Source organism: Trachinotus anak, unplaced genomic scaffold, assembly GCF_046630095.1.
Source record: "Trachinotus anak isolate AG129_WGS33_773 ecotype Australia unplaced genomic scaffold, CSIRO_AGI_Tana_v1 ptg000004l, whole genome shotgun sequence".
Lineage (NCBI taxonomy): Eukaryota > Metazoa > Chordata > Actinopteri > Carangiformes > Carangidae > Trachinotus > Trachinotus anak.
In genome coordinates this window covers 11,274,459-11,301,582 of record NW_027273855.1, presented here as the reverse complement: position 1 = coordinate 11,301,582, position 27,124 = coordinate 11,274,459, and the positions used below count along the sequence as shown (strand labels likewise).

The 27,124-nt window shown below is 39.0% G+C and overlaps 2 protein-coding genes across 9 annotated transcripts in view; one reads left to right on the top strand and one right to left on the bottom strand.

The window, feature by feature from the left end:
- cntn3a.1 (contactin 3a, tandem duplicate 1) overlaps positions 1 to 17,450 on the top strand; it is a 74,420-nt gene extending 56,970 nt beyond the window's left edge. For 2 of the 3 annotated variants that reach the window (XM_071475860.1, XM_071475858.1), the window contains exons 13-23: positions 1,431 to 1,606; positions 4,586 to 4,703; positions 7,137 to 7,295; positions 7,504 to 7,653; positions 8,407 to 8,477; positions 9,008 to 9,242; positions 10,537 to 10,652; positions 10,864 to 11,050; positions 12,016 to 12,128; positions 13,461 to 13,629; positions 14,500 to 15,937. In XM_071475860.1, the coding sequence (XP_071331961.1) occupies positions 1,431 to 1,606; positions 4,586 to 4,703; positions 7,137 to 7,295; positions 7,504 to 7,653; positions 8,407 to 8,477; positions 9,008 to 9,242; positions 10,537 to 10,652; positions 10,864 to 11,050; positions 12,016 to 12,128; positions 13,461 to 13,629; positions 14,500 to 14,591 (1,586 nt within the window). In that variant the 3' untranslated portion in view covers positions 14,592 to 15,937. Of the gene's footprint in view, positions 1 to 1,430; positions 1,607 to 4,585; positions 4,704 to 7,136; positions 7,296 to 7,503; positions 7,654 to 8,406; positions 8,478 to 9,007; positions 9,243 to 10,536; positions 10,653 to 10,863; positions 11,051 to 12,015; positions 12,129 to 13,460; positions 13,630 to 14,499; positions 15,938 to 17,385 lie in introns of those variants that run through there. The other variant, XM_071475859.1, reaches the window with a different exon arrangement.
- The window catches only part of LOC139620389 (band 4.1-like protein 1), a 41,644-nt gene continuing 31,829 nt past the window's right edge, over positions 17,310 to 27,124 (bottom strand). For 5 of the 6 annotated variants that reach the window (XM_071475851.1, XM_071475853.1, XM_071475854.1 and 2 more), the window contains 9 exons: positions 25,754 to 26,884; positions 24,624 to 24,674; positions 23,791 to 24,189; positions 22,329 to 22,550; positions 22,123 to 22,182; positions 21,768 to 21,857; positions 21,326 to 21,406; positions 20,401 to 20,517; positions 17,310 to 20,285 (listed from right to left, as the gene is read on the bottom strand). In XM_071475851.1, the coding sequence (XP_071331952.1) occupies positions 20,280 to 20,285; positions 20,401 to 20,517; positions 21,326 to 21,406; positions 21,768 to 21,857; positions 22,123 to 22,182; positions 22,329 to 22,550; positions 23,791 to 24,189; positions 24,624 to 24,674; positions 25,754 to 26,884 (2,157 nt within the window). In that variant the 3' untranslated portion in view covers positions 17,310 to 20,279. The remainder of the gene's footprint in view (positions 20,286 to 20,400; positions 20,518 to 21,325; positions 21,407 to 21,767; positions 21,858 to 22,122; positions 22,183 to 22,328; positions 22,551 to 23,790; positions 24,190 to 24,623; positions 24,675 to 25,753; positions 26,885 to 27,124) is intronic. The other variant, XM_071475856.1, reaches the window with a different exon arrangement.

The following is a 27,124-nucleotide window of genomic DNA, read 5'->3' as shown; positions in this document are numbered from 1 at the left end:
CACTTCTGCAGTGCAATGAATTTTCTAGGTCTTTCTAAAGAGCAGCGTCAACAGTGCTCTATTAAAATGCCTTTTGGTGATTCCTCTTCACAAGTTTTTTGAATTGCAAATTAGCTTGCATGGAAGCCCAATTTGCTTTCTGTTTTTTTTCTGTCTCAGCCTTTTTATGTGTACGAACGCATCTGTTATTCACTATGTACTGTACATTTATGTGTGTGTTTCAAATGCTGGTCTGGAAGGAGTTTTTAAAAGTACGCACTCAAGTACAAATTCAACTGTACAAGCAGAAGTACTTTGCAGAGGGAGATTTTACATGCATATACTAAATTCAATTAATATTTTTGTTGTTGATGAGGGTTCCAACTAAATAAATGTTTCTATCATCAGTTACTGTAATTTGCAGGGTTTTTCATCCCATTATTTCAACTATTTGATTGAAACTCATACTGGGGATATTCAGACACAACAACACATTCCAGCAATTCCTATGCTAATTCAAATAGAAACATTAAAATCCAGTCTAGTCTGTCCCTGGTCTGTACAATAAAAACTGTTCATTATGGTTGTTTGAAATATACTGCCATTAGGGCATAGGTTTACAGAATGAGAATTGCCATGCCCAGTGCAAACTGTAGGGAGTGAGGGAGCCAATTTGTGATTTTCTCTTCTATACTATAACAGCAAATCAGCATCAAGCCTGACAGCTTTGCAAGCAGAAAGTTTTTCTCCTCTCATTTTACATCTGGTGCCAAACTTCCCTAAGACTCACCTGGAATGCACCCCCATGACTGGTTGGTTCTCCTCAGAGATAAACGAGATAAACAAGCTGGCCTGTTTTGACAGAGCTGAATATAGACCTTTACTCCCCCTGACATGCTGTATTGGCTTGCCTGTCCATTAGATGCTTATGACATGCATGCATAATTCACAGTGGCCTGGTGTAGGGGCCTCTCAGCCTGTGCACTGCACTGCTGTTGAGTGAGACACCCAGCTGAGACAGACCAAAGATTATGTTGATGCGCACCACGCTGAGGATGAAATAGAATCGCTTTTTGTCTCCGCACAAACAAAGCCAAATTATCGCCTCACATCTGACCTGGCTGAGTTTTTCCTTTTGTTTGTGTTTTTTTTACTTTGTCTCTGCTGTTTTTTGGTGGTGCACATACCACATACCACAAACCATACTCTGCTTTATGAAACTGAAAGAAAGAGATGCTATATGAGCTCCCTGGCAGGCTGAAGATTTTTTTTTTTTTTTTGAGTGTGGCATATTTTCCAATTATTTTCGATAACATGAAGAACATAAATAAATAAAAAACAAGCTAGCTGAAAGTGTATAACCATCTATATTGCAGACAGTCTAGAAATAGGTATATCTACTTTGATAGAGGAAAGCCCACCCTTTCTAACTTGTTTCTCCCTGTTTCCAGAGCCAACTGTGATCACCAGTCCAGCAGGTCATCTGGACGTAACCGTAGGTGAGAGCATTGTGCTGCCCTGCCAGGTATCTCATGACCCCACGCTGGACCTCAAGTTCACCTGGTTTTTCAACGAGCAGCTCATCCACTTTGGAAGCCATGGGGCTTATTTTGAAAAAGTTGGTGGGGTAAGTGTATCCATATATTTAGATCCTCCATGTTTCCATGTTTTCAGGGAATGACGTGAAAGAAATAGCATGTGTTGTCGCCTAGAAGTTGGACATAAACATCTTCTTCAGATCACCAGGATTCAAGTTTCTGAGTTGAGCTTTTTAAATGACCATTGAACTCTTCATTAGGGCAGAACTACAGCCATATATATTTATATGTATTATATTTGAAGCACCATATTTTTGTGTTCACCAAATAACATTTCCTGAGGTACAAAACAAGAACTTCTGTATCCTTGGTAACCTGTGTGTTCGCTTTGGAACATGTTGACTTTGTAGGTACAACATAATCTTAACCCATCTTAAGTAAAAGCCACATGTGAATAATGGCATGTAAGAGATGAGTTACATGCCATTTTTCACATATGGCCAATAAATCATGACAATTCAGCCTTAACAGAATAATAATCAGAATGTCTCTCTCCATAGTCTCACTTTTTGTTATTGATGAAATTTTACACACGTGCAGTAGTTTACAGTGATTATTTGAAATGATCATCAACACATTTACGTCTCATTTCTCTAAAGCTTAATTTCAGCTTCATCTTTAAGGAGCAAAATATTGATGGCTTGCTCATGATGAATCATACAAATGAGATTTTTTTTTGGACTCTATGTTTGCTTGTTCTGCTTGTTAATAACACCTCCTCCACTAACAAAAGCAGCAACTAAGAAGTTCATTATGCAGTGCTCAGCCATGCATTACATTTGATCATCTAACACCAAATATATTTTTCTTTTAATTAGGAAATGCAATTGAGGTCTTGGCTTCTTTGTCACCTCTTGTTGTTTTTTTAATTCAACATGATCATGAACAACAACAAGCGCTTTATAATTGCATGCAGCTTAGCAGTTCCTTTAAGCACTTGACTACATTGCACCACATCCCAGCATGTTGTCGTAAAGACACCAGTGACATATTAATGGTGGATGGTCACAATAATATTTGTAAGTTTGGTGCTTGCTACACAGCATTAAAAGCTGTTTACTTACCGGTCTACTCGCCAGGAGCTGTCTCCAGCAGTGGAAACCATCTCGTTACTTTCAGATAACAACTCGGTGTAGCCTCCAATCTGCCCTGAAAACGTAGTGCTTCTTACAGGGCGTATTATTTCCTCGTCTTGTAAATGCAGTGATGGTCAAACCTCTTGTCAAGCGACAATCACTACCACTCCTGGCAAGAAACTGCGTTTGACGGCAGAGAAAATTTACAAATATCCCCTTTAAATTTGCCTGATCTATATGGAAAGAGTACTTTAGATTTTTTTTCTTTAAGAACAGGCTATGACATGCTTTTCATTCCTCTGTGAATTCAAATACAACTACTACTGTATGTAAGGTGTATGCATCATCAGTGTAGCTACTCCCCTTAATGCATGAATCCCAGTGTTCTCTGAATAGTGAATTCTACTTTTTACACATTCAGTGATATTACCTACATGTTGTTAAGTAAGTCTACTCAATCCAATACACAGAGTAAACTGAAGAATATCAGTTTAAAATAGGTGCAGGAATCATGTGAAAATCATAAGAGTTGTAATACCTTAAGGTTGTAATATTACACCTTGAGTAAACATGAGGCAACAAGCGTCTTGAGTACTGCATTACAGCTCAGAAATGCGAAGAAATAACAGACTTGGTTTGATTTGGTTAAATTCTAAATTGAGAGCTGTGGTTATTTTTACTTTTAGTATTGAAATGATGACATAGGGTAGGAATGGTTAAAACCCTGCAGCAGTAGGTAGAGAACATACTATTTCCTGCAAATGTTGAACAATATGAAAACTATGAGCCTCAAGCAGTATTTACACCAACCTCATTGCTGGCTACAACCCCTCTCTCTTGTACAGCTCAAAATAGAAACATATTTCTTTGCTGCAGTCACACTACTGTGATAAAAGTAAGGAACTTGTGGTGTCTATCTTGAAAAAAGGGTTTAAACACAACATTATACAACACAAACAGAAATAAACTTTTCATCTGAAATAAGAAGAGATGAAAAAGCTGACTGAAGGATGCATTGTCAAACCCCATTGAAACACAATCAGCATTTTCAATACTTGCTGAAAAATGATCTAATACCAGAGTGTGTTTGCACATTTTGTAATTATCTGAAACTGCAGTTAGTATTTTGCTCAGTGTTTTCATGTAACTCATCTCCCAATAAATCATGACAATTCAGCCTGAACATAAAGTAACTGCATTGCCTTGTAGATACAGATGTGATGTGCAATGGACAAAGAATGTCATCGACTTTTCATTCTGTGTATAAAAGGCACATAATATATGATTAGTGTATTTTCTTAAAGTTTCACTTAATTTAATAAGCAAGCTTGGAGGTTCTTTTTTTCCTGCTGTATATAAAATTTGCAAAAATGAGAGATATGTGACCCATTCCATCCCTAGTTATATTATTTTAATGATGGCAGAGAGTTTCAAAGAGTGAATTACTTGAACCAACTGAATTTTTATCCATATAAAATGTCCCTGATTATACATCAAAGTAATTACTGAGCCTCATCCTGTTTCACAGTCCCTTATTTTCATAGATAAGACATCAGTTTAACATTAGCACTATCTTTAAAGTTAAAAGCTAATAATGCATTTGGCATTGAATGGATGTCTGCAGAGTAAATTGAATCAGAGTGAATAAAAGGGATAGAGCTGAAAGAAGCTTTTTAATTCTTCACAAAGAACCGTCTTCATAAATGATCATGAAAACCTGCACTCAGTCATTTGGCGCGTCCCTGGATTTGTCTTGTACCCTTTTCTTCCATAATGTAATAAACTGAATGCCAAAAGAAATCACTCTGACATTGCACTTGTTTCTGCAGTCCTTTTAGTTGTTCAAAAACAAAATTTCAAGATTTTGCCCTTTTACTAGTTTTTCTTTACTGGTCTTACTTATTGTGTTTTTCCTAACTTCTGCACTGACAGCGCTCAGCTGGTGACATCATGATCCGGAACATTCAACTGAGGCATGCTGGGAAATATACGTGTGCGGTTCAGACCAAGGTGGACAGTGTTTCTATTGCCACTGATGTGGTCGTGAGAGGTAAGGATGCCCATCACACCACATATAAAAACTCCACCAAAAGCCAATGTGAAACAACATAAAAAAATCTAATTCTAGTAAATGATCTTGATCTGCTCCAAAATTTAATGGGTTCTTCCCCAGCCCATGCCCCATTCCTCGACCAAGTTTGGTGAAAAATGGGATCAGTACTTTCTGCGTAATCCTACTGAAAAACAAACAAACAGACAGACACGTGTGAAGACAAATTTCAACTTCAATAAATCAAATTTCAACATCCATATTTTTGTATTTATATTTCTACCTCATGATCTGATATTGAAGCTTGGCATCTGATGTGACTTGTCTTTTTTCATAGATACTTAATTTATTTTCATATGGACCTCCTCTAATTGTATTACCCAATATAATACAATATATAATATAACCCAATATTATATAACCTAAGGAGCTATTATGGCAAGTTTTCTGTCAATAGCGTTCTAATTATTTATCATAGACACATGAAACCATTTTTCTCTGGGCTTTCTCACATTATATATGAAACCTCCAGCTTGTAATGAAAATCATGAAATATGCAACAGAATTCTGATTTGTATTTTTGCACTAACCCTCCTGCTCTATTTCCACTATTGATTTCCAACTGGACCATTAACAGTTACAGTTATAGGTTTTTGGCTGGACCGCAACAGCAGGGCCAGCCCTGTAATCTGGAATGTCCCTGATTGACTGACTGACTGAGTGATCATATTTCCACCATTGGTCAGCCGAATTCCACATGACGGACATGGAGTTTCTTAGCACATTAGAGTTTGAAACACGAAGTGTTGAGTAATGCAGTAGCTTTAACAGGGCAAATGGGACTAAATGAAAATGAGACTGTACTTACATACTGAATAACTGCTATGACCAATTATACATATCAAACAGAGGGGAATTAGATAGATAGATAAAAGTTTGTTATGTTCAGTTGGAAGTAAATAAAGGCTTAACTATTGTGGATCCCAGACAAAGGCTGTGCACTGTATGAGAGACAAAATAAGAAAAATATTCAGTCACTTCTGACTTTCTTTCTATGCGATCATTTTATACTACAGTTTATGTGTTTGGTGATTTTGTCGTAGGTATAAAATCAGTGACTGGCCATAGGCGGTCAAGCCATATCCTCAGTTTTGACCTAGTCTTGTTTAGACTCAGTTTAGACTTTGGGGTTCAAACACAAATCATGTTTTATTGTTCAGGTACATTATTAAAATATTTTGGGGTTTCTTTTGGCTGCTTATAGTATATAGTATATATGATTAGCATAAATGGCAGTAGGAAACGATTTATTGAAAAATGAAACAAACAACACAATTTCTAACAACTTCCTGTATTCACCACACCAAAGGCCAAATGCAGATAGAAGATAGAAGACAGATATATTTTGTTGACAGGCACCTCAAAAATGTAACTGTACGTCAGGGCTATGACAGCTATAGAGATTGCAGCAACACGTTTAGCAAAGCCATTTCTGACGCAAACTGTCTACTAGCTATGACTCTCATTTTCTGTCCTAGTGAATGAAAGCATGTTAAAGCAGTGCCATAAAAGCACTATAGCTGACTGTATAGCCACAACCTGCTATTAAAAAAAAAAAAACATTCCCATTGCCACTTTGTAACACAACGTGAATGAAAGCATGTCTACAAAATTTCTGTGAGGTATGTAATTAAAAAGCTATGGCCTGACAATGTCCGCTCTTCTGTGTAGTTTTATATGGGAGGCACATGTTGTGGGAGCAACATGCACCATGATGCAGACGCCCTTGTCTTCCCACTTAAAAACCAGGTTCATCTTTTTGACGTCTGATACTTTAAAATTAAGAAAAAAAAAATCATGTCCACTCATAAGCAGGTTATATACGGTACAGCATGTTCATGAGTTTAGTAGGAGTGATTTTTCCTTATAATAGCCTGAGATTGTTTCATTTTAGTCATCTTTAAAAGAGGTCGAACTATCTGGTCATTGCCAAAAAAAGCAAAGATTAGAGAAAAATCTATTTAATTTAAAAAAAAAATCATCATGTTTTCTTCTTCCCTGTTCTGTTAATCATCTCACGACCCCTGTCATTTACCTTGCTAGAACTTGGAGAGATTCTGACTCCTCCGTTGAGAATCGTTGCTGTATAGCAATTATGATCTCTTATTAGAAATATAGAAAATTAGATAAGAATGACTACATTTGTTTGAAAAAACAAAACAGATTTTGTTTCTTGTTTCGTTTTTTTCTACATCACCATCAATGTAGCAAACACTGAGTTTGGCCTGGTTGTAGTTCAGTGTTGCACTCTAGCTTCAGCAAGTGTTAGCATCTGTTATCCACCCACTCTGTGCCCCGGTTCCTCTTGTCTTCAGTAATCTCTGCAGTATATATCATTTTTTATGAGTGAACTGTGACAAATTATCTTTCCAGGTCCCCCAGGCCCCCCTGTAAACTGTCAGGTGACTGAGATGACAGAGACTGCTGCCTTGCTGTCCTGGGGACCAGGCATGGATAACCACAGCCCCATCCTCAGCTACACCATCCAGGCCAGAACGCCCTTTTCTCTCGGGTGGCAGGCCGTCACCACTGGTAGGCTGGTTTCATCTGACAGTCTGCTGTAGGTTATGTGAGTGGGAAGTTCACTGAGTAGATAAAAAGAGTCAGGGGGGCGTGACTGGTATCCTTTTCAAACACCACACGTAAAATGACAGTAAATAACACATCACCATCTTGGCTTAGTTTCAGTGGCAGATCTTGCAGGGCTTTGATGAAAGGTTATTTCTGTGATGTCTCTCAGTTCCTGAGCAGCTCGGGGGGAAGCAGCTGTCAGCCACTGTCACTGACTTGAGTCCCTGGGTGGAGTATGAGTTCAGAGTCCTGGCAACCAACAGCATAGGAACAGGAGAGCCCAGCAAACCCTCCAAAAAGGCCCGCACCAAAGAAATGCGTATGTATCCCAATCTCCTTACATTCTCTCTGTTGACAACAGTGACACTAATTGTTTGCAAATTATGCACATTATATGTAGAGAGATTCTGCTTCAGGATGGCAATTAGTTCCTTTCAAAGAACTTTCCTGTATTTAGGAAATTCTTTGCTTCTTCAGGACACATAACATATGAAAGAACCAAACTCACAACAAATTTATTGTTGCCAACTAGCTTCTATCAGACAGTTTCAGATCAGAACCAACATAAATCAAACCCAATCAAAGGAGCAGATTAAAAAGAGTTTTAAATTTAAAATGTTATAATTCAATCTCCCATTACATTACAAATGTGTAAATAAGTGTCTTTTAATGTAGAGGCTATATACATAACTACATATAGTGCGCATGCAGGTATATACACACAAATGCCTACATATGCTTAGATAAATACACTTTCACATATACACACTAACATTTCTATGCATGAACACAAAAATATAAAGAAGCATGCTGCCTCACAATGGTCACCTCATAAAAATACCCTCTAACTAAATACAGGGCAGAACCTGGTTGATGGGTTCATAAAAAGACCATTAGGTGTTTGGATTTTTCATAGTTTCCAATATGCTGCACATTTAAGTATGAGTATAAGAAAGGTCTAACCCTTGGAATTTTGAATGTTTAATAGTAACAACTTTTCATAATTTCATGTCACGTCAGATACTATGTCTACAAACTGCTACATACTTTTAACACTATGTTCATCTCTTAGTTCCCAGGGTGACTCCGGCCAGAGTGAATGGCGGTGGTGGTGGGCGTTCAGAGCTGGTCATCACTTGGGAGGTAAGCATACATGTATTTAATTGTATGTGTGTGTGTGTGTGTGTGTGTGTGTGTGTGTTTAATATATTTGGGTGAGCACACATGAATGTGTTTTTAATTATGTACTATATTTTAATACATACATGAAATGGTAAATGGAAAAGGTACAGTATATTAAATGTGCGATACAAACCTTTTTATGTTGATATTGAAAATGAACACAACAGTACTGAAATACTGACTCGGGTAAATCTTTGTACCACCATAGTTTTTGCATTGACTTGAACTTCTCGCATCAGTTTTGTCATTCAGTTATTTTAATGTGAAACTGGAAGATTAACTTTCTTAAATTTCTGTTATATTTCACCTCAGTATAAAACCACTTGACCAGACAGTGATAAATTCATGCAAGGCTTGCAAGTACAGTACCACTCTCAGCACTATTCTCCTAAGTGCTCTAATCCATGCATAGCTGCAGTACTTTTAGGTATTAATATCTTTAATATCAGTCATCTTGAGTCATCCCTCTGAGTCATCTCATACCTCCTCAGCCTGTTCCTGAGGAGCTGCAGAGCGGTCCAGGCTTTGGCTACGTGGTAGCTTTCCGCCCACTTGGGGCACAAGGCTGGATGCAGGCTGCTGTCACATCCCCAGATGCCTCTAGATACGTCTTCAAGAATGAGAGCATCCCTCCCTTCTCTCCTTACCAAGTCAAAGTAGGGGTTTACAACAACAAGGGAGAAGGCCCTTTTAGTCCAGTGGCCACCATCCACTCGGCGGAGGAAGGTGGGTACTATTTCAACTATAAGCAAAACATGTCTTAGTTTCAGTCTGGGAATGTACAACAACTTTAACACTGTGTCAGTGATTATTCACTGCAACAATGCAGCATCAGATAAGTCTTAGTCTTATGTCTACCAGTTTTTTTTTTTATTCCAGTTTTAATAATTGTCAACATCCACTGGCACATACTCATCCATAAACATCTTCTGTGTAGCATTTGATCTAAATCCTGGCTCCAAAAACCTTTAAAGGACATAGAAACACATTTTCTCAATCAGCTTCTTACTAAGATTGATGCAGTCCCAATTGAAAACAAGAGTTTCTGCCAAAGTCAGAACACATTTGGTTTATTTTATAAGGGAGAGTTCTGTCTCTGTGTTTTATTGTCTTTTCATCCCAGATCCCTTCAAAAAGGTGATGTAACACACTGCCGTAAACAAATTGGGGTTTAGCAATATTTGAATCAAACTATGGTGACAGCTGGTGAGTGGTCTGCTTATGATGAGAGACAACTGTCAATTTCATTAGATCAGCCACATCCACACTGTCCTGATTAACCAGGTCAGCTGAGTTCATGACTGCTTAACTTTGTTACACAGTATCCAATGTTATAGAGGACTACTTAGGATGAACACAAGTTTTAGAATAGAATAATGCCTTTCATCCACTTGGTGGTTAGTGGGTTTTGGTTTGTCACAAACACAAACAACAGAATAAAGTCTGTTTATCAGGAAAATGAAAGATAATTATGTTTTTCTGCCCAAGGTTTGTTTATTGTAAACAAAAAAAAATGAACCTGAAAGATATTACATGTACAGGGGAATTTTGTGTCTGGCTCAGTAATTAAAATCGTTTTTTTCTTTGAGACAATTTGTAAGAGTTTAAAACTCCTTCAATTATTTAACAGAAACAATATTTGATCCATGTACACATGTACACAAGATACCCAAAAAGAAGATAAACATACTCGGATATCCTTTTCATCATTTCCATCATTGTTTCTTCACCAATAAACATACAGTCCTCTAAGTGTATTTTTGCTAATCCCTCTACAGATACATTACCATATTACTGGGGATAGTTGTCTACGTAAAACAACCAGTTCAAGTTATATCACACTTCCTAGTGATACAAATATCAGTGAAATTAAACTTTTTGTTAATGTTGGAGCACTCGCCTCTCCCTACACATTAGTACGGATACATAGATTGATAGAGCTACTGTACATTCAATAAGTCATATTTTGAACGTGGGTGTACTGAATCCATGTCTTCTCACTATCATGTGTGTTTTTCAGAGCCCAGCAGAGCTCCAGGGAGGCTGAGGGCGAGGAGTGTATCAGCGTCCGAGGTAGAGGTCACCTGGAAGCCTCTGGCCTGGAGCAACAACCGCAGACGCATTCTGGGCTATGAGGTCAAGCCAACACATGCCCACATAACAGGGCTAACACAGTGGATAGTGCCAATAACCTTTTTGTATTAGTATCTATATAATTATTCATTCATGGAGTAAACCACAGTATATGAGCATGATATACTGTTTAGATTCATACCCACAATTGCAGTTACAGATGAAGGTATCAAATTAAGTGCAATAACCTGTGTATTGTTTTGTATGTTTTTAGTTGCAGTACTGGGGTGAGAGGGAAAAGCAGGACACAGCCAGTGTGATCAGGACAGTGGGGAATAAAACTTCAGTTCTCATCAGGGATCTGGAGGGCAGCAGTACCTATTACATGTCCCTCAGGGCCTATAACAACGCTGGAGTGGGTCCACAGAGTGTCATAGTCAATGTCACTACCAAGAAACCACGTAAGTACTCACAACATATTGTGAGGGCTGAGTTTTCGGGTTTTGTGTATTGTTTTCTTTCCTCTTTTCTTAACTCTGGCTATCTCTATATATGTCATTTCATCAACAATGTTTCCCCTATTAGAGTGAAAAAACTGTATATTCACGACAGAAAACAGCTTAAAGGTATTTGTATGTACTTTTAAATTCCGTGTTTCTCACCAAAATACATGGGTTATAGCTGAGGCCTAAAATGTGTTAAAGGTATTTACTCACATAAATAAATCATTTGGTGAGACAATTTTGTTTCATATTTTAGTTTAGTTTACATCAGTTAGCAGTCTTCCTCTTACCTAATTTTCTTTCTGTGAGCACATTGCTTTCTTTCCTGGCACTGCACCAATGTGAACAGGGTCACAATGGGTGATTTGACATACGGGCCGAGCTGGCAAATGATGAGATGTTTCCAGCTTAGGCAGGATTCCCGAAAAAACATCAGCAAACTCCCCTCTGCGTTTCGTTTCATCCGCTGCTTTTCTCCTTCTTCTACACACTACACACTTTACCACCCTTGTATATGTATCATGCTATCTGCACGCTCATAAAGATGCTTGAAGAAAATGAGATGCAAAAAAAAAAAAAAAAAGGGCTCCCTAATCAGGATAGAGCTCCATGGAGCCACTAGTGGATAAAAACTTCACAGGGAACCTCTGACTTTCAGGCTGATGTGTAGCTTCTTATGATTATGTAGGATAATAATTATTACAGTAAATTGTCACCGTTCTAATGTTACACACTCTTGAATGTCTCATCACACGCAGTTTATTCCAAGAGTCACCACTCATTCCTGACGGTGCGATGTTAAACTGATAATGAGAAATCTCCTCCATGCTGAGTTTTACTGTTTATTGACTGGGCATCTTGTTGTTTTTCTTCATCCTCTTGCTCTTCTTCTCCTTCACAATCCCCCTGTTGTCTTTCTCCAGCACCTAGTCAAGCCCCGGTCAAAATAATGTGGAACACCTCCAACTCCAAGGTCATCCTGAGGTGGGACCAAGTACATGCTCTGGAGAATGAGTCAGAGGTCACAGGATATAAGGTAAAAAGGGGGCAGTTTTACACTTCTCCAGGAGAGAGGGCTTAAACTGAACCAACTACAGCTCTGACGAATGAATGGTTTTATAGATTGTAACATAAAAAAGACTGACAGATTGTCACTTGGTCCATTTACTCCATATGAGTACAGTGTTGTTCTGCCTCCGCGCAAGCAACAGTCAGAGCCAGAGGCATATTGTTTTCAGGTCTGTTCATCCGCCGTCCATTCATCGGTCCATCCCATTCTTGTGAAAACGATATCTCAGTAATGCCTTGAAGGACCTTAATCAAATATAGAACAAATGTTCACTCAGACTGAAGGATGAACTCATCACATTTTGACGGTCAAAGGTCAAAGATCAGGTCATGGTGACTTCACAACACGTGATTTTGCTTCTGAATTCAACATCTTGAGAACTCATCAGGGGAATCCTTTTAAATTTGTCACAAATATTCACTTGAACTCATGGATGAACTGTTTAGATTGTGTGACTGGATAAACAGGGCATACAACAGTGAGGCGGTAATTCTAGTTTTTGCCAGTTTTGATTGCACTCGTATTCATGAATACACTGGAGTGAGAAAACATCTTAACTTCACACAGTATTTTTAACTGCAGTTAATTTGGAAGCACATAAAGCCCAATTTTATCTTGACGTTGTTTTGGTATAATGTACAGCTTCATATTAATAACATTTTTGAAGTCCTCTACAAATTGCCTCCTTTCCTTTAAATAACAAATCCTTGATAACCCCAATGCCCACATCCTTTTATTTTTAGCCACATAGTGCATTTCAGGTGAACCCTTTTATAGTGATATTACATATATACATATATATAAATATATATATATTTATATATATGTATATATATGTATGTATATATATGTATGTGTGTGTGTGTGTGTGTGTGTGTGTGTGTGTGTGTGTGTGTGTGTATATATATATATATATATATATAAATATATATTGCAGCCTCCTACATTTAGAAAGTGATGTGTGGGTCTGGATGTTATTGACCTGCAGTTGTGCACATTATTTTCATTACACTGAAGGGGTCATCTGAAAGTGGGCCTTAGTACATCCACATCCCAGAATAAAGCTGAAACATTGCATCTCTACTCTAAACTAATCCCTCCAACACAGTCATGTGTAGATACCTATTAAAATTCATCCTTGTTTCAGAGGCAGCACATTACATCTCAGGGAACTGTCTGAAAGAAACACAAGTTAGAACTCAGATTTACTGTTACATTGCTCACATGATGTGTTGTGTTAGAAGTGTCTTCGTGCCATGCCTCACATTGTCATCATCTTTCCCTCTGTGCTTCCTGTAGGTGATGTACAGCCAGGACAAACACAGCCAGCCCAGTGTGGTGGAGACCAACACCACCTCCTTGGAGTTGTCGCTGCCAGTCAACCAGGACTACGTCATCCAGATTAAACCTTTCAGCGAGGGCGGGGAAGGCAGCAGCAGCCGCCAGATAACCATCCCCAGGATAGCAGGTGGGACAGTCCTGACACATGAAACATGAAAATGATGTCTGTCTCCATTTGTGAGACATCATTGCAAAGACATATGTATTCAGCTGAGTTAGTGTGGAGTCTTAAAAAGTCTACCTGCAGACACCAGAACACTGGTGTGTGGTGCATATAGTGAATTATTTTGTGTCTGTCTAATCTGATTTCTTCTATTGAAGACGATTTCCGAGAAATCCCAGAGAAAGACTGTGACATTTTTTGGTATTCATCAAAGACCAGTGTGCAAGTGCAAAAATATACTCAAGTACTCTAAACACAACATATTCTGTGTGTGCTTGTATTATGGTCTTTTGAGGCTGCTGTCTGAAGATATGTTGGTATCTCTGATTTTTATGAGGTATTTTTTTCCCCCATTAAATGCTGGTGCAAAATAATGAATCTTCAAATAAGCCATTTCTCTCATTTATCTTTAGCAGTAAAACGCAGTCTCTTATCCACAGACTGAGAAGTATATATCATAAAACAACAAAATGGACTCAGACATGCAAAGAATTTTGCCACAAGCTGGTTGTTAAAAGTGGATTTTTCCTTTTAATGAAACCATGGCTGTTGCTGTGCCCACCTCACTTATCTCGCTCTGTGAAAGTCAGGTTGTTGCATAATTGAGCATAGCGCACTAGTGCCATCTATTGATGTAGTGATGTACTCACACCACAGAGTTCTTTTTATGAATGTATTTTTTTGACCATAGTTGGTTTACTATGTTTTGTGCTTCATGTAAGAGTTCATATTTAAGTCATGTTTAAAGAGCTGGGGTTTTTCTTACAGTTTTATATCTCACAAGACATTAATAATGAAAGACCATTTGCATTTTGATTTGTTTGTGCATTTCAGGCTCCACAGCCACAGGAGCAGCCCCAGAGGCCTCTGCATGGCCCTTGGTTAACCTCGCAGCCCTAATCCTCACAGCCAGGACTGTGCTATGACAAACATCTGCAGGACCCAGGCACTACAGCTGCTTATTAAGAGGTGAAACAGCAGGTTAAAGACGAGAAGAGACTGACAGCAGCATTTCCACCTGCTACCAGTTCTACCCTACTGTGTCTTTCCTCTTCCATTTACAAAGATCTCTTTGTGAGGAAGACTCTTTTCCTCCACCTTTCTAAAGGAGTTACTGAAAGGAAGTGGCTCTTTCAGAAGTTGTGTTTATGGAACTGAAAGGGCACCGTGACTTGACTGCAGTTTCTTTGAAGATGGTTTTTTTTTTCTGCTCCCTTCTAACCAATGGGTATTCTCATATGGATTTCACCTTGGAGGCCCGATGCTGTGTGATGCACACTAGGCTCTGTATATGCTTTCTCTGTGGGACTGTGCAGGTTTTGTTAAACGGATATGTATGTACCACTGGACTTTTCTTGGATGGGATTGTATCTTAACTGGGGCTGGAGGAGAGCTAAAGCACTTGCAGAGCTCATTCTTAAATGAATGAAGTTATATTAAGGCTTGATTTAAGACAAAAAATGGATTGACGTCATTTTCCTCCTCTCTCTGGAAAAACCAACTGTTACTAATCCCTGCCAAAAAAGAAAACAGGGAGCTAAGCCTCATTGCTTTATGACAAACCAGAATTTGGGACCTTTGTAACTTTGCCTGGATTTTATTCATGCTTTTACGTAAGACCATGTTACATCGAAACCTCAGAGTTGCCATGAAACTGACTGGAACCAAAGGTATTGAGCCCACAAGGTTCAGTTCCACCTGTTGTATCATTGTGAGAAAATGCAGCGCGTACACCCCCCAATATGGCTTCCATCGTGAGCAGCAGACTTGTGTTGATGAATCGATGTCCCCCTCATCCATGATAAGTGTGTAACAAATGCACGCTGAGCATTGTGTGAGCCGCATTGTTGTACACTGTATGTATGAAATCCTCAGGTCCCAAATGAGCCTTAAGTCTTGATTATTATCCATGTTGTTATTATTCAAGAGACGTTTTATTTATTTTCCTCTTCTGTTTACCCACATTGTGTTTTGGCTCACTCATGCTATAATTTAAGAGTAATTGACCTTACTGAGTATGGTGAGATTTTTTCACTTTTGTTATTTTGTAGATCGTATTTTTGGGCGTTTTGAGCTCAGAAACAACATGCCTTTCTCCTATGTCTTTCATGATGAGCACTGTAATACAGTACAAGTGGCAGCTTATTATATAGTAGGGATGGTATTTTACTGTCAGCTGCTGTTTGGCATGAGATTGGTCGGTGTACGTACCTACGTTGCTTAGGATGTCTGAATGGATCAACCTGCTTTTAATAAACATAATGCCATTTTCGTCATTTCCTTCTTTGATGTCACAGAAGGCCAAAAAGTTGTGTATTTCAAATGTAAGTGCTCCTTCCTCATCAGTCCAGGCAATTTGAAGTAGAGCACTTGTGGTCCACCTTAGCAGATGGAGTTTCTGATCTGGAAAAAGCTAATTAGTGGACCTTGAGGTAAGATTATTATTTTTGTCAAACTGCTGTTTCCAAGATCATGAATAAACATTTTTTTCAGTAACTTGACATCAAGGTCACACTGAAAAATAAACAGTTAGATTCAGCTTGTATTAATGTATCAACCTAACCTCACTCACAGTTGTAAGTCAAGGTTTATGAGATTATTTTATACTTCTTATTTTATTTATGTCATCGTGATAGTAGATATGTGTAAGCAAGCAGATATCTTCATGCCTTTGTGGAAGACAAGAAGTCAACTCTGCACAAGACATACGTTTCACCAAATGTTTTCTGTAGCTGTGTCAAAAGCCTTCCAGCCCATTTCTCTGTACAAGAACACTTGAAATTCTTTGTTAAATTTCTTGCAGGAAGCCTATTCCATTCAATTACAAGATCAGGGCTTGACTTGGCAATTTTAGAATGTGAATTTCCAATTCAATTTAGTGAATGTTAATCTCCTTAAGCCCCACTGTTGTAGCTTTATTTCTGTGCTTAGGGTCATTGTCTGTTTCAAATCACATGAGCCAGTTAGAGAGCGAGCAGTGATTTTCTCTGTTATCCTTCCATGGATGCTTCTGATCAATATTGTGACAACAGATACTCATGGGTGCAATCAATATCTGCAGATCTATACCTATAAACTGCGAGTTTGTCACCTTCTTGAGATTTGTTTGGTGCTCTTACAGTGATCTTTCCACCCACTGCCCTCACAGGGAGGAGAACATCTATTTGTTCCATGCTATATGCTGTGTCCGCTTGACTCTGAGCTATAACAATCAGCAGTCATTGTGCACCAGTATCTGTTGTGAAGAGCAGACGCTTTAAAGGGCAGGACAGCAATGACCTACATCTAAATATCACACTAAATACTAAAAACTTCCCTTTCATAGCAGTCATTTAACATCTTAAAAGTTAAAATATTAATGACAGTGTTGCTTAAGTCAGTTTTAATAATAATTTGGTTTATACAAATCTGATTCTAACCATTTATCTGCATTTGCAGCATCTTAACAAGAAACCTTTTATTTATTTATTGCAGTCACCTTAAATATATTAAGCTAAAATCAACTATTGATATGTATTGATAAGTAACCTAAAACCTAATTTTATACCGCATTCTTTTTCATTACTGAAAAATACAGTAGTTTTACTCTCTTACTGGGCCTAGAGGACAAATATGCACATTCCAGCTGTAATAAGACACATATACCTGGTAGAGATCAAACAGAGAGATTCCCCTCTCATCTTTTTTCTTTTTTTTCTCTCCTCTTTATTCATTTCAAAGGAACGCAAGTACAATGTACAGCAAAGACACAGCACCAAGCAATGGAGAGCAGCAGAGCAGAGGAGATGAAGCTGCTGTGGAGGAGGAGGACGAGGAGGAGGAGGAGGGCTCTGTACAGAGAGGAGTGGGCTCGGTTTAAGGGTCAGCCAGAGGTCGTCCAATCAGACTTTGGCACCAAGTGTCTCAGCTACAGCCAAGTGTCTGCCATTAATCACAGTCTGGTTATTACTTGTCAGATTTCCTTGAGGAGGGAGGTAAGTTTGACCTTCCAGGTTGATCCAAGGATGATTTGGATAAATTTGCCTCTAGTGAACGATAGTGAGAAGGACTTCAGTTGGGTATGCTTGATGTTGTTGCAAAGCTCTCTTCTTTAAGGTAACTGGTGCCCCCTAGTGTACATGGAACCCATGGCCATTAACTACTTGACATCTTCACAATCCACCAAACGCCACCAAAAATACAGTACAAGGTATTATGCATCTTTGCATTATTTTCTTTTTTTTTTTTTTCCTTTTTTGCACCTTCCAGTTTGACACCCATATCCATGAGATTACCATCACTTTAAAGGATTTGGAACCAAAATATGAAACACAACAGGAGTTACACTGCACATTTGAAATGTTAACTGTAAAGTTTAGTGTCTGAAAGCCAAAGTTACACCTCAGTAATACTTTCATAAACCTGACATGACAGTTTTTTTACACTGTGTTTTTCTCAGTTGAGTGATTTTGCTGCTGCATGTATTTATTTATTGAAGTATATGACTTTTGTATAAAAAAACACCTTTTGCAGGGAGGTAATATTAAAGACTCCATAATTAAAGGAAAACTTTGCCATGTCAAGTTTATGCGTTTGACTTTCTGGCACTTGTGTAATTAAAAGTAGCTTGTTCATATAAAGTTATTTCATACAAAATCAGAGTTTGTACAATTTCACTGCTACCTTACTTGGCACACTACATGTCTATGGCATCCCTCTAACATTCATGTACCGAATCACACACAACTAAAAGTCCAAAGATGATGCCCCTACTGTTTATTTTATTTATTTCTAACACTGCACTTTGTTTGAAAGAGTATTGGAAGGGCTCTGATGCATGACACCATTTCAGCAGAGAATAATCAGCTATGAAGAACATTAGAAAGTATATACTTTATGTTTCTCTATGGGGGGAAATTTAATTAGAAGAAAACTGATGGGTAAAAGTACATGAAACAACACCAGTGGCTGGGAATGAGATGAAACTGTTAAAAAAGGTTAAAACTGCTCAAACAAACTGTAGCCACTGTGCTGTCACTGGATGTGGCAATTAACAAACAACCAAGTGCATTGTGTGCTTGATATTTCCCACTTTCTCTAATGAATACTCTTCATTTCCCGTCAGGAAGCGTAATTTCCTTTCTTACATGTCAGAGTTCAGATCTGACTTCAGATTGTGAATAATTCGGCCTTCACATCTTTGTGATTTATCACTGTTTCCGTCATGATCCTGGACATCTCGATCCTTCTTATGAGTTAATATCAATATTACTCAATTACAGTCTAATAATGCAAGAAATTATCATGCAAACATTATCTCAAATACTAGTTTTACTGATGCAGCAGCCCGTTCTGCAGCTTGAACAAGGGTGTGAGCCTACTCTATGTACTTACTACACAAAATGGCCAAAGTGGTATTCTATCCAGCTGAATTTTGAAAGCATGTCTAAAGACTGGGGGAGAGGAGAGAAACTGGGCTCACCCTGAAACATCGGCATGCTCAGAAACTACATATCCACCGTTTGAATAAATACAACAGGTACACTGTATTAACAGCTCATAATATTCAGAGACATGTGCAGAAAGTCTCAAAACATCCAATTAAAGTCCATCACGATCCAGCAGCTTGAATCTTGCCCTTGCACACGTCGTGGACAAATACATTTTTACAAAAGTCAAATCTTAAAAGTGAGACAGATAGAGGGAAGTGTTGGGATCAGACTTGCTCTGACTTTATTCCTTAACAAACACTTGAACAAACGCCATCAGAGGACCCTATGGGCACAGCCTGATCCTGACTAATCAGTGCATCCTCATCAGCCAGTGTAACGGGGGTGGGGCAGGGCTCATTTGTTTATTTGACGGGCTACGCAGGAGGGAAAACTTAACATTGAATTTCTTCTGCTTTCACTAAGCCCTGCATCACAAGACGCTTCAACAGTACTGGAGCTACATGTAATGGATTCTTTGACTTCTTAACAAACTGTAAGCACACATAGTAGTTTTTTTTTTTTCAGCACACACAGCAGGAGTCTGATGATTTCTTATTACTAAGTACAGCAGGACAGACATGTAAAAGACACTTTTCATGGCCACATTTTTCACATATTCCTAATTTTCCAAATGACACTTTCTGCTTGGGATGAGTACCAACATGACACGCGACCTTGGATTATTCCACAGTGTGAATGAGTGCAGATTATCTAAACAAGCCCCTTCTACGCCAATTCCCTTTGACCTTTGAGGAGTACTGAAGCAAGTGGTTTGAATATAGAGGCCCTGAGAGCTTTGCAGGGAATTTAGTTGGATTATCTCTTTAATTGTTCCAGATGTTTGGAATTATCCTGGTGACATAAATGTGAGCGATCATGGCCATGAATGATGTCTACTTTTTTTGCAGCATCACCACCAAACTGCTCCACCAAATGTGAACGATTTCAACAGTGAAATGCTTGAATAAAAACAAAACAGAAGGATTTGAAAGGAGCCCTGGCTCAGCTTCGTGTGTGAACATGTACAAGAGCCTCCATTTGAGCACCACTGGCAGTAGTCTATCAGTACAGATGGTGGGTGACAATTTCAGGTCGGGCACTGACACTTCTGGTCCAAAGGGGGGCACTCTCGTCTCAGCAAAATCAGGACTGCAGATTAAAAAAAAGAGGAGACAGTCAACCTTAAATCCCTGAACTTCAAAGGAGGTTGTGAGGCTAAATCGTGGCCAGATATTATCCTCTGGAGTCAAGATGGCACATATACCTCTGATACACCATGTCGGTCCTCAGTGGACGATTCTGTTTCCCTGACAACGACTGCCTTGGTCACCTGCATGTCTGGATGCTGCTGCTTGGCTTCCTGTATTGCAATAGCCAGAGCCTGCAAGGAAAGAGTGGACTATGTTTAAAACTTGAGTACTTCATATAACTTTTCTAAAAAAAATGTCTGTGTTTTCCAGCTCCAGACTAAATTCCAGTTCAAATTTAGGATATTATTCAGCTTGTAAATCGACCTGAAATGGGTAATCTATCGACAGACAAATAATCAGTGACCATTTTGATAATCAATATATCATTTCAATCATTTCTCAAGCAAAAATAGTATAAAATAACAAATAATCCAGCATCTCAAATGTGAGGATTTGCTTCTTATACTTTATGATGTTGATGATTATATTAATATGATATTAATTATTAATGATACTTTAAACTAAATTAATAAGAAATAATTTGATATTTTTTACTAAATATCAATGGGCTTTGCACTATTGATCAAACAAAAAAGACATTTTAGTGTCACCTTGGACATTTTATATTCTAAGAATAAAAAAAGTATGAAAATCAATGTGTCAATGTGTGAAGTGTCTGAAATTATGGAAGTAGACTAATGTTGATCTGATTTGAGACAGGCTAATGTTTGCAAATATATGTGCATGATATACTCTATGCAAGAATTAAAAGCTTTCACCTTGACCTTTTATCATATCAGTGTCTAAATTTAAGGCTATTAAGGGTTTACATGAAATACATATTACACAGTAAATATGTTCAGTGCCCAAACAATAAAACTATAGATAAAAACTACAAAGGTCCAACATCTAAAAAAAAAAAAACCACAAAACAGACAACTGCACATGTTCTTTTTACTTAACTGTTTCATCCACATGTCATTGTCCACTTCAGCTCACCTGTTCTTGGTCTACATCATCGTCTCCTGTGATTATGATCCTCTTCTCGATCCTGGTCTCTGAATATCCTCCTTTCACAGTCTGCAACACACAATGACTTCTCATTTAACCTGTCACTAGACACCCCAATTTTATGCACGAGCCTGAAAATAATGAAAAATAAAAAAGTTACTGTTATTCAGCCCTTTTCATTACAGTCACAACCCTGGTGCCATTTGAATGGTGACTCAAAAAGTCATGATGAGGACACAGCTGTTGCAGTGATATGAGGATAAAACAAACAATGTGTAATTTGTCAGGTTGTGTGAAGACTGAGTCCAGTACAGACCTAGAGGCCAAAGAGGGAAGAGATGAGCTCCACCTCATCATTATGAAACATCCATTCTATCACAAGTTACACATCAAATTGTAAACTTTGCAAGTTTTATTTAAGCCGCTCTACCTTGGTGACATGAGTGGTTGCCGAGGTAACGTTTTCAGTGACCAGGATGGGCGACCCCGATGTCTCTCTTCCAAGGCTGCCCATGTGCACCTGAGAAAGCAATAGCAGCAATAAGTGCAAATACTGTCAACACACACACACACACACAAACACACACACACACACACACAGATGCACTCATCCTTACAGGTGAGACAAACAGTCATGCTTTTTTGATATTTCAGAAGATCCAGTCAGGCATGTATTCATGAATTTATGTCTTTGGTCTTTGTAAGTAGGTTCAAACCCTGGAGAGCAGGACTGAGTGTGCTGCAGGTTGAGTTAAAATTGGAGAGGTCCTTCTGTTTGTACTCACAGGGGATACACTCTGTCTTGTAGAGTAGGAAACTTCACTGAGGCCAGCAATACCGTGATCCTGAAACAGACAAATTCTTTATGTGACTTTTTGTCTTTATGTGATGTTTTTCTCAGAACAACTTACATATAACAGGATAATACAATAACATGATCACTGTTTTCAGTTCCTCAAATGTTATTCTTCTTACTAAATATGTTATTAACCTGATCTGTGAACTCCACGATGGTTGTGGTGACCTCTGACCCGTTAGGCTGAGTCTCCGTCCTAACGTCCGTCTTCCTCACTGTCGGCGTGGGCATGACATCACTGGCCTCCCTGCTCAGTGGTGTCACAGCAGGGGCACGACTCGCTTCTCTATGAGACTGTTCTCGGTCCACTGACGACGACACTGGCACAGACCTCTTTGGTTTTTTGGGAACTACAGGCTTATAAGAAGAAAAAATAAACAAGTTTTAGTTTTAACACATGCCTCATCTTTTACTTAAAGTCAATGGGAATTTACTTTTGAATAGGTATAAATAAAAGAGCACAAGACAAACATAAGTTACTGTAATGGAACTTACAGATTGTGTTGCATTGTGTTTCAAGCTCAGTGATTAAGAGATGTTTTATCTTACAAGTAAGGTAAAGAAGGAGAAGAGCACAGACCTCTGCCAGAGGCCAATGTCAAACTACATACACCAGACTTCAGAGAAGAAGTCATGGTAAATGATCTCAATCTGCCTCAAAATGTAATGGGTTCTTCCCTGGCCCCTGCTCCATCTCTCCACCAAGTTCAGTGCAAATTGTTTCAGTACTTTTTGTCTACTCCTAATGACAAATTAACAGGTGCGGGTGAAAATATAACCTTGGTGGCTGAGGTAATGAAAACATGAAAAAGAAAAGATGGAGGGCTCTTTCTTCATTACCCTTCAGTGCTGCTTAATCAAGATCATTAAACTCAAAACATGTTGCCTGTCTGCCTGTTTCATTACAGCCACTGACTGTGTCTTTTATCTGCTCTTTTGTTAATTGCATCAGAAATATCAATATTCTGTATGTTCAATGTTTATTTTTCAGCTCTAGACCTTGCAGCTTTGTGGCAATTCAAACCATAAACCTAGACAGACAGAGAAAATAACATTTCTGTGAAATCTGTGACAAACACCTCAGGTGTGATTACACCACGATTTGTTGTTTTCATTTCAGCCACAGAAGCACTGCTCTGTTTTTGTATTTTTCATTCACATTGACCAACAACAGCACAGGCAAACTATAAATAAGCTTTAAATAAAACTTGCATGAACTCATCAACAGCTCACTTTGGTAGCTTGTCATCACACTTTGCAGGAATCTTGGGGAGCACTAAGAGGGTGATATGATGGTGTCACAGGAGGGGGTTAAACACTTGTCTCTGCTCTTTTCTTGTATCTATTTTTTTGTGTGCTTCTAGTTAAAGAAATGCAGGGAGATGGGGAAAAATGACACAGGATTTCTAGCCATTTTGTGGTACATTGAGAGTATGTTCACACCCATACTGACCTGCACTCACTGCATTCCGCTCCTTTTTTTTTTTTTGGTACCTAAAAATAGTGTCGTTTTTCTCACCTGCCTGAACAAATCAAATGAAAGCAGCGGACACCTCTAAGAGCTACAAACACACCTGATATGAAAACTTTGGTCTACCTGATCAGGCCGTTTGACCTCTGGTCGGACTTCTTCAGTCGGGATGTGTTTGGCCGGTGGGCTGCTGCTGGCTCCTCTGGACAGGGGAGCTGGTACTAACGGAGGAGATGGTTCTGAGGGGCCCTGCTGCTGAAGTAAGTCAATACCCAGGTACAGACCCCCATCAGGTGACAGATCCCTTTCCCCAAGCTCTGACATGCCCCTGGAGAACTCCTCCATTCCTGTCTGCAGGTCTGTGAGGACGGTGAAATCTACTTCAGCCTCCAGGCTGGATGTAGAGCTGACCGTGATGCTGGAACATTTGCGCTCGATGCCCAGATGGGTCTCCTTCAGGTACAGGATCTCGTGGTCCTGGTCATCCTCTGATACAGAGCCCAGACGTCTCTCCCATGGTTCCCTCTTCAGAAAAGACAGATTATGCATTAATATGGTAAAATTTAACACCCTTACTTATATAATCATAGGATGTAAGTAATGGGAAAAAAATTGGGCCTGTTTTCAAATAATTACTGACCAGAAAACATCTGAAAAAATTATAAATCTAGTCAGATTTAGTCTTTGTCTAGTGTTAGCAGTTTATAATCGTGTATTTGGAGTTTTGCTGGTGGGGTCACCCCTTTGTGTAGCAATGAATTTACAGGTGACACTTTTAAGGAAACCAAACATCCACCAGACAACATTTACATATTTTGCATATGAAAACACAAATATGAAAACATCTTGAAAATGAAAGTGTTAAATAGGCGTAGCTTGTTTACTCGTTTGCAAAATAGTGACTAAAAAAAGAAAAGAAAAAACAAACAAGAGACTGTTGGAGCTGTAGGATGACTCACAGAAGCTTCGCTGAAAGGCTCCTCATGAATAGCAGGTGTGGGAGGTGTCTCCTATAGAAGAGAAACAACAAGAGTTCATATAAAACTAATAAGGCAGGTATCAGTTCATAGAAATGACAGCCACAAACCATAATACATATGTATACAATAACTAAGTTAAAAGCATCGTTATATTTAGTGAAATGGCATTTGCCATGTACACTTCTCAGTTTATGAGCTAATGGCTTTCACTGTGTTCTTAGTTGTAAAATGAGAATTAAAAATTAATTTAAGATATTTTTTAAACACCTTATTCATCCATCAACTTTAGGGGTCATGTTAAACTCGCACAATAAACACACAAGAGAATTCCCAGAGAGACTCCGAAGCTTAAGGCGACTGTCAGAAGCATGCACATAGGGTATATTTCACAGGCTGACATCATTAAAAATGACTGCAAGTGCAATGGTAATGCCATGCACTGAAAGGTTAGGTTCTTCAAAATCCCTTTCAGGAAAAAGGTATTCATATTCGTAAATGTGGCATATGAATGCCTAAGCCCTGAAGAGGTTTGGCAGCTCTGCAGCCTGTGATTTCATCTAATCGCCTTTTTCATTTTCTTCTATTGCTACAGAGTTGCCAAGGCAGAACATTTGGTTCAAATGCCCTTCTCAGACATTTATAGAAAAGGATTCAAATTAAAAAAGAAAAATGGTGGGAAGGTCTTGCGCTCCTTGCAACAGCAGCCACCTTTACTCTGTGAGGATGTTGGAAGGAGTGACCAGGTGTTAACGTGACAAGTTAAGGTGGGATAAAAGGGACGCCTGAAGCTTAAGCAATGGGAGTTTTGCTTAAAGGCCCGCAGGGTTCTGAAATGGCCAAGCAGATGTCAAGCTTTGCGGAGGGAAACAAGGGAAAGCAAAGAGCTCCCTGGCCCATGGACGTGAACTGAGTCGGTCAATGATGCGATGCGAAGGAACGTGGACTTCTCATACACAGCCACATGAGTTCTGAAGGATGTGTGTGATTTTTTTTTTTGTTTTGTTTTGTTTTTAGATGGTAAAAACAAGAGTTGCACGACATTGCCTGAAGCTCATGCAATGTTTTACTTTCCGATGTTGGACAAACGGGTTAGGGGGCAGGTGGTTTACCGCTTGCTTCCTCTTGGCTGTTTCTTGGCTGGGCGGCCTGTAGTGGATGTGGCTGTTGTCCATGTTGCTCTGTCTTTCCCGGGACCACTGTGTTTTCAGAGGAAGAGTTCGAGGGGGAGCTGTTTGAAATTTATAGCTAGAAAAGAAATTCTCTTTAAACTCTGAGTTGTTTTGAGAATGATCTTCGTGTAGGATGCCTCCTCCTCTTGTCCACTGACTTTGCCCTGTTGCATCTCTGCAGCCTCTGAGCTCCTGCTGTCCAGACAACTCATTCTTTATCTGTTGATGTAGTTGAGTTTGCTGTTGATACGACATTGTGGCTTCACTGTGGTACTTGGTGGCTGCTGTGTTTCCCTTGACAACATTTGTGGCAGATTGCAGTACAGTATTATCATCTGATATCCTTCCTGTCTCACGGGATCCATCTTTTGATTTAATCATCTGTACATCTCCAGATGCACCAAAGACACTTCTGTCTGACTGGCTTTGAGTTTGAGGGTTTACGTCGCCTTTGTCCTCTTTATTCAAAGACTTCTTTGATCGCTGTGGCTTGAGAGGGACTATTTTGGTGACTTCTGAGTTCCCAGTTTTGTTGCAATCTTTCGCTCCCGTGGGGCTTGGGTCTTTCATCTTCCAGGTCTCACAATGCCTCGCATCGTTCTCAGCTCTGGTCCCGTTGGCCTTTGAAAGAGAATCCACTGCCAGAACAGTTTCAAAGTTCTTTGGTCTCTCTCGATGAATGCTGCGCTCATACTGACAATGCCTTACATCTCTGTTGTTCATTACGCTCCTGTGTTTGTCCGGTGGAGGTCCATATCCATTTTCTTGAATGGCATTCCTTGCTAATAAAGAATCATGATGCCTATTAGTTGCCATGGTATCATCCATGGGGTCCACATCTGTTTGCCCTGTTGCTGTAAAGTCTGTTTCCTGTTTTGGAGACGTTCCGGGTCTAGTTTTCAAAGAGTCCCAAGGTGTTTGACAATTATTCATATTTGCTTCAGTCCACGATGTCACCACAAACTTGTTTCTACCCATAGAAGAGGTCTTACTCTTTTCCACTTTAGAGTAAGTATCCAGCGGCCCTTCATAAGCATCCTGCTTGTCAATCAATTTGCCATCACCGGTCGCCTATGTTGACATAGAGTAGACAGGTGCATTAGCCTAGCTAGATACACTGCTCTACCATTTGTGAAATCATAGTGACCCCACATAAATACTGTAAATGAGTGTTTTTTTTTTCTTAATTGTCTGTTTTGGTTCAGTGGGAATAGAGAATGTTAAAAGAAGACAGGGTGGATCAACACGACATTTAAAAATATAATAACTAATAGTTGTTCACTGAGTACAATGATTTGGGAACGGGAAGTT